The sequence below is a fragment of the Hypanus sabinus genome, unplaced genomic scaffold, assembly GCF_030144855.1.
Source record: "Hypanus sabinus isolate sHypSab1 unplaced genomic scaffold, sHypSab1.hap1 scaffold_217, whole genome shotgun sequence".
In the NCBI taxonomy this organism is placed as follows: domain Eukaryota; kingdom Metazoa; phylum Chordata; class Chondrichthyes; order Myliobatiformes; family Dasyatidae; genus Hypanus; species Hypanus sabinus.
Genome location: NW_026780277.1, coordinates 242,046 through 254,047, shown reverse-complemented (window position 1 = coordinate 254,047; position 12,002 = coordinate 242,046). Strand labels below are relative to the sequence as shown.

The following is a 12,002-nucleotide window of genomic DNA, read 5'->3' as shown; positions in this document are numbered from 1 at the left end:
CATGACTGTGAAAACGGAGCCCGGGGCAGTTCCTGGGCTCAAGACATTGTGAGGCTTCATCACTGCAGACTGAGTTAGATCACTCAACTGCACATTTAACAGAGGAGAGAGCTTAGGAAAGACAAACATCACAAAACTTATTAATATTGCATCAGCCCATGTTTTACCTGATTATTCAAAGCTCTCAACAGAAATATAAGGAACCTCGGCCAGAACCCTTGTTCTGTCTCTCTCAATTACAAGAACAAATTCCAAAGATGATAATTTAAATATGGGACCAGAGTGAGATGAATCAGGATGTTTACAAACTACTCACCTCTGTTAATGCTGTTCCAGTCCACATCATATCAATGAAACCCCTCAGTTTCTCTGCACCATGGGTTTGGTAAATCGCTACAACCTTTTCGTTTACTATTCCTCATGTTGTTTGCTGAGGGAACAAACACGACAGTGAAATTCCTACAGCCATTTCTGTACATGAAACAGAATCTCTCCATGATTATTGAAGAACACCATTTCTACCACTGTCATATTCTCTAAAGAAAATATGTCTACAATTAATGTTTTCCTACGCTTCCAATTACAGCCGAACACTTTGAATGGAGACCCCACACACCCCTGACAGGGTTCAGACACACTGCGAGACGGCACACAACCTCTGACAGGGTTCTGACACAGTTTGAGACCCCACACACCCCAGAAACGGTCCTGACACACTGTGAGACCCCACACATCTCTGACATGGTCCTGACACACTGTGAGACCCCACGCACCCCAGACACGGTCATGACACACTGTGGTAAGGTCTTCTCACATTATGAGACCTCACAGTTCGCTGGCATGGTCCAGAAACTCTGTGAGACCCCATATATCGCGAGCAGGGTCCTGACACACTTTGAGACCACACTCATCGCTGGCAGGTCCTGACACACAGCCAGACACCAGACAACCCTGACAGGTTCTGGGCATACTGTGGGACCACACACACCCCTGACAGGGTCCTGACACATTGTGAATCCCCACCCACTAATGACATGGTCCTGACATACTGTGAGACCACACACCCCTGACAGGGTTCGGACACATTGTGAATCCCCACCCACTAATGACAGGGTCCTGACACACTGTGAGACCCCACAAACACCTGGCAGGGTCCTGACACACAGTGAGACCACACGGACACCCAGCAAGTTGCTGATACATAGAGAGACCCACGCACTACTGACAGGATCCTGTCACGCTGTGAGACCCCACACACCCCTGACAGGGTTCCGACACAGACACCCCACACACCCCTCGCAGATTCCTGACTCACTGGGAGACCCCACACAGACCTGACAGGTTCCAGGTACACTAGGAGACCCCCACACACCTCAGAAAGCATCCTGATACACTGAATCCCCACACACACCTGACTGGTTCCTGACACACTGTCAGACAGCTCATACCCCTGACAGGGTCCGGACACACTGTGAATCCCCACCCACTAATGACAGGGTCCTGACATACTGTGGGACCCCACACACCTCAGACAGTGTCCCAACACACCATGAGACACCACTCACCACTGACAGGGTTCTGACACATTGTGAAGCCTCTAACACCCCTGACAGGGTCCAGTCACGCCTTTAGACACCACAGAACCTTGGCAAGGTCCTGATGCACTGTGAGTCTCCACACAGCTCTGACAGGTTCCCAGTACTCTGTGAGACCCTACAGATCCCTGACACACTGAGATCAGATCTTATCAGGGAGATTATTGTAATGATCCCTTATGAGGCAGCTAGGGACTGCATAATAGAATAGGAAACGCAATATAATGTAGCAGAAGTGAGAGGAAAGCTGGTTGATTTGGAAGCTTCTAAAATCTAACAATAGGTAACAAAAAGAAGCATAAAGAAGGGATGAAGACAAAAGAAATAAGTTATAGTCTATCACACAGAAAATGATGGAGAAACTCAGCACATCTATGGAGAAAGTAGAGTAAACGTTTCGGGCTGAGAACATTCGATGGGACTGGAGCTAAAACGCTGAGGAGTCGATTTGAAAGCTGGCGGGCGGGGTGGGAGGGGAGAGAGAAATGCCAGGCGATAGGTGAAATTTGGAGGAGGAGGGATGAGCAAAGAGCGAGGAAGTTGGTTAGTAAAAGAGACAGAAGGCATGGAAGAAAGGAAAATAGTGGGTGGAGAGAGCAAAAGAGGGAGGCGTAGTTGATCTCGGTATGGTCTGTTGTCTTTCGATGAAACCAGTGCCGAGCGTCTGCACTGTGTCCGCCAGAACAAGCGTGATCTCCCAGTGGCCACCCATTTTATTTCCACTTCCCATTCCCATTCCGATACGTCAGTCCATGACATCCTGCACCGTCAGGATAATGCCACACTCGGGTTGGAGGAACAACACCTTTTGAGCAGCGTCCAACCTGATGGCATGAATATCAATTTCTTAAGATTCCAGAAAGGCTTCCTCTCCCCCTTCACCGTTCCCCATGCCCTCGTACGTCTCACATGTTATCCCCTCGCCTGTCCATCGCCTCCCTCTGGTGTCCCTCCCCACCTTTTTCTTGCTTCCATGGCCTCCTGTCTCTATCAAGAATCAACTTCATACACTTTGCTTCATCCCCTCCCCTCCAAGTTTCACCTGTCACCTGTCACTTCACTCTCCATCCGCCCCCTCCCCCTCCACCTTCCGAATCTACTCCTCAGCTTTTTGTCTCCAGTCCTGCCGAAGGATCTCGAAAGAAAACGTCAGCTGTTCCACAGCTGCTGTCTGGCCTGCTGAGTCCCTCCAACATTTTGTGTGTGTTGCTTGGATTTCCAGCATCTGCAGATTCTCTCTTGTTTGTGGAATTACAGGCCAGTTTGCCTAACCTAAGTGATTGAAGCGTTGGAGTCTATCCTCCTCATATTTTACACCACCACCCAGCTTTGTGTCATCTGCAAATTAGCCAATGTTTCTTTTAATCCCTTCATCTAAATCAGTAATGTATTTTGTAAATAGCTGCGGTCCCAGCACCAACCCTTGTGGTACCCGACGAGTCACTGTCTGCCATTCTGAAAAGTACCCATTAATCCCTGCTCTTTGTTTCCTGACTGCCAATCAATTTTCTATCCATGTAAATACCCTACCCCCAATACCATGTGTTTTAATTTGCCCACTAATCTCCTATATGGAACCTTATCAAAGGCTTTCTATAAGTCCAGGTACACTACATCCACTGGCTCTTTCTTGTCCATTTTCATAGTTAGATCCTCAAAAAATTTCAGAAGATCAGTCAAGCATGATATCCCCTTCGTAAATACATGCTGACTCGGATCCTGTTACTGCTATCCACATGTGCCGTTATTTCATCTTTTATAATTGACTCCAGCATCTTCCCTACCACTGATGTCTGGCTAACTGGTCTATCATTCCCTGTTTTCTCTCTCCCCTCTTTGTTAAAAAGCGGGGTAACTTTAGCTATCCTCCAATTCTCAGGAACCGATCCTGAATCTATAGAACATTGGAAAATAATTACCAATGCGTCCACGATTTCTAGAGCCACCTCCTTAAGTACCCTGGGATGCAGATCATAAGGCCCTGGGGATTTATCAGCCTTCAGTCCCATCAGACTACCCAACACCTTTTTCTGCATAATGTGAATTTCCTTCAGTCCCTCCATTATCCTATGTCCTCTGGCCACTATTATATTTGGGAGATTGTCTGTGTCTTCCCTAGTGAGGACAGATCCACAGTATCTGTTCAACTCGTCTGACATTTGCTCACTCTTCATAGTAAATTCACCTGTTTCTGCCTTCAAGGGCCCAACTTTAGTTTTAACTAACTTTTTCCTCTTCACATACCTAAAGAAGCTTTTACTATCCTCCTTTATAGTCTCCGCATATTGCCTTTTTTAGTAATCTTTTATTGTTCTTTAAATGTTCCCAGTGCTCTGGCTTCCCGCTCATCTTTGCTATGTTATACTTCTTCTCTCTTATATTTTATACTCTCCTTGACTTCCCTTGTTAGCCACGGTGAGAATCACTGATCCTGCTGCTCCCTCTCAAATTGTAGATTAAAACTTAACATATTATTGTCACAACCTCCTAATGGCTCCTTTACCTAGAGTTCCCTTATCAAATCCGGTTCATTACACAACACTACATCCAGAATTGCCTTCTCCCTGGTAGGCTCCAGCACAAGCTGCTCTGCGAATCCATCTAGAGGCCCTCCACCAACTCCCTTTCTTGGGGTCCAGTACCAATCTGATTTTCCCAGTCTACCTGTACGTTGAAATCCCCCATTACAACTGTAGTATTACCTTTGCAACATGCTAATTTTAGATCTTTATTCAACTTGCACCCTATATCCAGGCTACTATTTGGGGGTCGGTAGATAACTCCCATTAGGGTCTTTTTGCCCTTACAATTTCTCAGTTCTACCCATACTGACTCTGCATCTCCTGATTCTATGTCACTCCTTGCAAGGGACTGTATTTCATTCCTCACCAGCAGAGCCACCCCACCCCGTCTGCCCACCTGTCTGTCCTTCCGATAGGATGTATATCCTTGAATATTCATTTCCCTGCCCTGGTCCTCTTGCAGCCATGTCTCTGTTATTCCTACAACATCATACTTACCAACTTCCAACTGAAATTCAAGCACATCTATATATAATATTTTTAATCCATTACTCCCCTTCTTGTCACATTGGTCCTATTGCACTTGGCCATACTCTCCGATCCCCTCCTGAGCTTTCTGCCCCGTAAATTCTGATGTCTTTCTTAACTTTTCTTATTCACTCTTTCCCTTTAACTCCATCCTTATATTTCCAGTTCGTCTCCTCCCCACACTTATTAGTTTAAGCACACGCGTGTTGCAGTGGCAAACCTGCCTGCCAGAATGCTGGTCCCCTGACTGCTAATGTGCAACCCGTCCCTTTTGTACAATTCATCCTTACCCCGAAACTGATCCAAGTGGTCTAAGAATCTAAAACCCACAGCTCTGCCAGTCGTCTGTCTCTTTGGCTTTGCTTCAGTGCCAATTTTTGACTCGCAGACCCGTCCACCTCTCAGACTGGCAGTGTCTTCTGTCCCAAGCTTCCAAGAGGGTGAACATGATTTCAAGAGGCACATCCCCCGGGGTCTCCTGTACTTCAAGCTTCCATCTCTTCCTCATCGTCGCCCCCGTTATCTTCGGATGTAACGATTTCACTGTAGGTCCTGTCCAGAAAACTCACGTTTTTCCTGGATGAACCTGAGGTCATCCAGTTGCCTCTCCAGTGCCCTAACACGGTCTTTCAGGATCTGAACCTGGACACGCTTTTCACAGTTGTAGCAGCCGGAAACACCATCAGTGTCCCTGACCACCCACATCAGGCAAGCATCACACTGAACCAATTTACCTGTCATCTCTTCACCACCTCTCACCCTCACCAACTGTGGCGTAGTCTCCTCCCTCAGCTTCCTCGCCAAAGACTCGCTCTTTCCTCACAAGGACCTTTCCTCAACAAGGCTGCTCCCCGAGTCAAAGCCGCAAAGCTCAACTCCTTTACTGGCCGCTCCGCTTGAGCTACCCCTCTATTTATTTGTCTGAGTTTTTCAAGCTGCTTGGTCACCTGAGCTCGATTGCTCAATCAGCTGCTTTCTGCTGATTCTGAGCTATTCAAATCTTGAATTATCTAATTAACTGCTTTCTGTTAAGATATTCAAATCGTAATTGACTTGATTGCACAGTCAAACTGCCAAAATCTCTCAAGCCAAAGACTCGCAGTTCCCTCACAAGGCTCTACCCTCGACAAGGCCGCTCCATGAGTCAAAGCCCCAAAGCTCCAGACCTCTACTGGCAGCTTTGCACTGGCCGCTCCACTTGAGCTACCCCTCTATTTATTGGTATCAGTCTTTCAAAACCGCTTGGTCACTTGACCTTGGTTGCCCAATCAGTTGCTTCTGCTGGGCTCCTTTACTGACCGCATTTGTTGATGATACAAAAATTGGCGAAGGGGCAGATAGTGCTGAGGAAGCAATGCGATTGCAGCAAAACTTCGACGAATTGGAAGAGTGTCGCAAATGGATTACAATGTTGGGGAATGAATGATAATGCATTTTGGCAAGAGAAACAATAGGGTGGACTATTATCTAAATGAGGAAAATGCTTAAACATCACAGTGTAATGAGACTTCATGCTGGCTGCTACCAAAATTCCTCGGTCTCTGCTCTCTTTAACTCCCGAGCTGTAAACAACATGGTTTTCAAACGTGTATTTAAAGCCATAGACCAGTGGTCTCTCCCGTTTCCACAGACGTTGGCTGACCTGTACTCACATCTACATTAGCGTCCTTCGACAGCTGTGATGCAGAGGGCAGGCCAACATGCTGCATAACTGTGGCTAACAGGACAACGGGTAGTCAAAACTGTCCAAACGTATCACCGGCACCCCCATCCCAGCTCTCATCAGGGACGTATATACAGAACGGCTCTGGAAAAGGGCCAGCAGCGTTAGGAAGGATCCCACCTATCCTGCCTATGGGCTGTTTGCCCCGCCCCATGAGGGAGGAAGCTACATAGCATCCACAGCAGGACCACCAGACTCAAAATCAGTTACTTTCCTCAAGCAGTAAGACAGATCAACACATCCACAACTAACAACCGCACCCCACCACCAGAACGATTGAAAAAAAAATACTGAGTTTTCCATTGCATACACTATCTGAGTTTGAGCTTCATCAGAGCCAGAATAACAATTATTTCCTTCTCCTTTACACTCGTGTATATTCAATCTTGGATCTGTTGAGCATTTACAACACAGACTCTTTAAGAGACCCGGTACTGCAGATCTGCCGTCTCGAACCATTTTCTGGACGAACCCAGTGAGCTGAGCATCATCTGTGATGATGGAAGTGGGGGGTGGGTGGATTGTCTGTGGTTTGTGTCAAAATGCTGACTGTCTCAATCTCCTGAACAAGACATTTTCTCCCCCAGCCACCCAGCCACAGAGCAGATGCTGATCAGCGAATATACTTCTTTGCATTTTGAATCAGTGATGTTGAGAGGGGAGGGGGGAGCTGTGATTCCCCGACCTGTTCCTTTGACAGAATGCCAACGTCCCTTTTCTCTATCTCCACACACACCTCTTCAACAATGGGGATTAAAAGTTTCTTCCACATGAACAGTGATATCTGTGGCTGTAGTGAGAGGGTGTCCAGTACGGGACAGTCGGGGGTCAGTAAACTACCAGGGAAATTCTCATCTTCACAGCACAGTTAATATGGAAATATGATGACCATGTGTTTATCCAGACCAGGCCTCTCTGTTCAGTCAGGGGACTGTTATGCAAATTTACTTTACTGTACGGACATTCATTGATTAATTCAACTAATGCAATAGCTTTGGGCTCACTCTTGTGTGCTTAAATAATGAGTTCTGAGTTGAGACATCTAACAGTTTGAACACTGTCTGTTCCCATTGAAGATGTTCAACAGAAACACAAGGAGACTCTGCGGGCACAAACTGAAACACTGAGAGTGAACACGATCCTGGTGAGGGAGAAGGTGAAGGTTTTCCACCTGGTTGATCGATACGCTGAGCTCATCGTCATTTCTGCTGTTCGAGATCGGAGACTGGTTGAACATGAGCTGCTGGCAAGACGCAGAGACCACGAGCGTTGGAGAGAGAAACATCTCCACGGAGAGATGGAAAAAATCCAGACTGATCAGTTATTCCAGAGCAGCTTTTCCCGAAGTAAATCCGAATCTGGGATATCAGCAGCAGTGGCCGGAGTCGCGGGGATTGGGAAAACAACAATGGTACAAAAGATTGTTTATGACTGGGCCACGGGGAAGATATTCCAACAATTCCAGTTTGTCTTCAGTTTCAAATTCCGGGAGTTAAACTCCATTAACTGCAGAACAAACCTGAGGGAACTGATTCTGGATCAGTATCCTTACTTTGGGAATTTCCTGAGAGATGTCTGGAAGAACCCACAGGGATTGTTGTTCATATTCGATGGTTTGGATGAATTCAAACACAGAATCTATTTTGCAGATAAATGGAGAGATACAGAACCTAAGCACCAGTGTCCAGATCCCGAGTGCTGGTGTGAAGTGTCGGACATTGTGTACAGTTTAATCCAGGGCAAGCTGCTCCCAGGGTGTTCGGTGCTGGTGACCACACGCCCCACTGCGTTACAGTTATTGGAAAAGGCAGATATCAGGGTCTGGGCAGAAATCCTGGGATTTGCTGGTGAGCAATGGAAGGAATATTTCATGAAGCATTTTGATGATCAGACGGTGGCGGCAGCTGTTTTCAAACACGTGAAGGAGAACGAGATCCTGTATACCATGAGCTACAACCCCTCCTACTGCTGGATCCTCGCACTTGCACTCGGCCCTTTCTTCACACAAAGAGACAGGGACCCACAGCAAATTCCCAAGACCATCACCCAACTGTATTCCTACTATATTTACAGCATCCTGAAAAACCACAGCCGTGAGATGGAGAACCCCCGTGATGTGTTACTCAGGGTTGGTCAGATGGCCTTCAGAGGAGTGTCCGATAAGAGAACTGTGTTTACAGATGGAGATTTCAACAACTACAATCTGCAGCCATTCCAGTTTCTGACTGGGTTCCTGATGGAGCTTTTGGGGAGAGACGATTCTGCCCAGTGTGTGGTGTACACATTCCCACACCTCACCATCCAAGAGTTTGCAGCTGCAGTCGCACAATTCCTGACTATACATCCCGAGGATATCCTGAAATTCCTCACTGAAGCCCACAACACGACAGATGGGCGATTCGAGGTATTTCTCCGTTTTGTTGCTGGTCTCTCCTCCCCAATGACAGCTCGGGGTCTGGAGGAGTTTCTGGGTCCATTTCCTCATGAAACAACCTGCCGGGTGATGGACTGGGTGAAGGAGGAGGTTAAACGCCAGAGTGGGAACACATCGAGTGAAGCTGGTAAAAGGAGGCTCCTGAACACATTTCACTACCTGTTTGAGTCTCAGAATCGTGAACTGGCTCAGACCGCACTGGGATCTGTGGAAGAACTTTCATTCAGTGGAATGACACTGATCCCAGTTGACTGCGCGGTCCTGTCTCATGTTGTCAAACTCTGTGATACAATAAAACGTCTCGACCTGTCGTACTGCCACATTTTGTGTGAAGGAATCCAGCAGCTGGGACCCTGGCTGCACAAGTTCCAGGTATTGAGGTAACTTAATTTTTCTCTCACTCTGAACTGTGAAATTGTTCCATTGTGTTGTTTCAATGTAAAGGGATTTGGGTAAAACTATAGTGGATATGATTGTGAAGAATTGTGACAAATGCGATCCCCCTTCCTCCTGTGAGATGTCTCTTCCCCAACTCCGTTCCTGCTGTGGAATCTCTCTTCTCCATCCCGCTTCGTCCTGTGGGATCTCTCTTTCACATCCCCCTTCCTCCTTCATGTCCCGTCTTTCCATCCTTTTCCTCAGATGGTGTCATTTCCCACTGACATTTCTCTATTCACAAATCTTCCTCACTGTGGGACTTTCTCCCCTTCAACCCTGTCCCTTCCGATCCACTCACAGGTCAGGAACACTTTCCTAACCATCGCGCAATGAGACAGAATATGAGGAGTTTACAGGGTCACACCGACAGACTAAATTACTGACATCAGTGAATCCCCTGTAACTGGTCAGTGAGGGACATTGACAGTGATGGGAACACTGATCAGTGATTTACTGAAAGGTTCAATGTTTCCTGAAATAACCGAGTGAGAGAAATTCCTTCAGACCCATTCATTAATTTGTCTGTTTCTGTTTAGTCTTGGGCGGAATGACCTGGGAGATTCAGGAGTGAAACTGGTGTCTGCGGCTCTTGGGAACCCGGAGTGTAAAATACAGACACTGAAGTGAGTACCAGACTGTGGGAGATTGTGTTTACAGACACTGGGTGTCTGACACTGAACATTAATGTGATCAGTAATTGTGTTACTGATAAATTCTGGAAATTTGTACAGCCCCTGTCTCTCTGTGTCCTTCACCCTCACTCTATCTCTCATTTCCAGTCTGAACCATGTCGAACTTACAGATTCTGGTGCTGAGGATCTCGCCTCCGCTCTCAGTACAAACCGATCACTGATAGAGCTGGACCTGGGATGGAACCCGCTCACAGACCAGTCTGTCCCTGCTCTCCGCCGGCTCATACTGACCCACCCGAGTCTGGAGCAGATCATGTGAGTGTCTGTGTTAATGTTCAATGTGATAAAAATTTCATCAGATCCGCGGGTTTTCTGGTACCCCAGTACTCTGTTACTGACACGGTTATATAATCTGGTTTCTTTTTCATCTTTATTTTTCCATCCGTTTCAGGCTGGCAGTGAATAATTTCAGTGGGACTGGGGAGAATGAACTGGAGTCTCTACAGGAGTCTAGACCCGGACTGAGAGTGTACCTGTAAACGTCTGAATGTGTGAATATACCCGTCCACAAGATGGAGACAATTTGGCCGATACCCCCCCCCCCCCCCCTTAACTCCCGCCCTTATCTTACCGCACTCCAGAAGCAATTCGCAAGGGTTCAGAAATGACCCTGGATCTGCGGTGATCTGGGACACGGACCTGAAGTGTGATTTGATAATCATCAGTTCCGTGATGCAGAGTGACAGTGAGAAATGGGACTGATTATTCAAACTGCCCCTGGTTGTCGCCGGTCAGTTAATTGTGTGTGACTGTGAGTGAGTCGGGACCAGCTTATTTATTCCCGCACGTCAGCAGCTCACAAATCGATTAATTTACATTTGTCGATGAAATCAATAAACCACTGTAACATCCTGTCTTCGTTTCGGACAAGTTTTATTTGAAGTTTATGCTGTCCCCCACACCCTGGGTGCCCAGGATCTCATCTCCACCCAGCCCCCTTGCTGGGAAACTCACCCCCTCCTTACACTCCACAAAGAAAGGGAGGGGGGACAGAGAGAGAGCTGGCCTTATTTGGCGGTCCTGCATTTCTTTCCGCTAGGAGGGGAATGCTAACGACACGGATATCTTAAGGACAGAGCAGGAGTTGAAAACGTCAGTATACGGAGCGGATTCTGTACATGGCAAAATATATTCTGTTAAATCATGCCAGTATTTCTCAGAGACAAACGTGTTGGTGGTTGCGCTCATAACTCACAAAACAGCGAGTGGCAGCCTGAACAGCCAATTGTATTCCTACAGCTAATTGAACTCCACAATATTTCAAAATCTAACTGTTCCTCAGGTGGATTCAACAGCGGCTTTGCCCGTCATTAAGGTTTAAAAGTCCACAGCACGGGCAGGAAATTCTATTCATATACATTTGAAGAAATGTAATAGGGACATTTATGCGCGCATGCACGCACAACAGATGTGGGAAGATGGTTTAAGCGATGGAGTGAACCGTGCACAGCTCTGAGCTTCATGTTATTGGAAATAAACATTATAGTGGGAAGCTGATCAAAATGAGGTAAACACTGATGTGGTCCAGGGCTGATGAAGAACTACACAGCTTGTCGGTACAGCGAGTATATTTCATATCTGGTGGCACATAGTGGGACGAGTTGGGGTAGTTTTGGTGTCTGACCGACCAAAGCGGATCTGCTGAATATATTAAAAAAAACAATGACGTTAATTGAAAGTCTGCAGAAAGAAACTGGGAAGGTTCTCATGTGTCCCTGGGTCACGTCCACACTGAGGGGAAACCGGTTCTACTTGCAGAGGAAACAGCAGGCGTGACTGTGAAAAGTGCCGAAAATGCTGGAAACATCGATTCCGGAATACTTGTGGGAAGAGAGCCACAGTGAAAGTTCAGGTTGGAAAATGGGAACTGTTCTGACCGCTGACAAGACAAATGTGGAAAAGTTGTAAGCAGAGCCGCTGACTGCTCACTTACTGGTCTCGTTGCACATTTTGGTAAAATTACGCAGAAGGATCTAAGTGAGCTAATGCCAATAGTATTAATGTGTTTGTGTTACATGCCGACAGCTTTTGGACCCGAGACACCGGTGATGTAATTTGTTGGTTCAATAG

At 46.8% G+C, this 12,002-nt stretch overlaps 1 protein-coding gene across 1 annotated transcript in view; it reads left to right on the top strand.

The window, feature by feature from the left end:
* Positions 1–11,787, top strand: part of LOC132387748 (NACHT, LRR and PYD domains-containing protein 3-like) — a 376,589-nt gene extending 364,802 nt beyond the window's left edge. Inside the window, exons 10-13 of the mRNA XM_059960111.1 lie at positions 7,445–9,182; positions 9,777–9,863; positions 10,020–10,187; positions 10,324–11,787. Coding sequence (XP_059816094.1) covers positions 7,445–9,182; positions 9,777–9,863; positions 10,020–10,187; positions 10,324–10,411 — 2,081 coding nt within the window. The 3' untranslated portion in view covers positions 10,412–11,787. The remainder of the gene's footprint in view (positions 1–7,444; positions 9,183–9,776; positions 9,864–10,019; positions 10,188–10,323) is intronic.
* Positions 11,788–12,002: the final 215 nt, after the last annotated feature.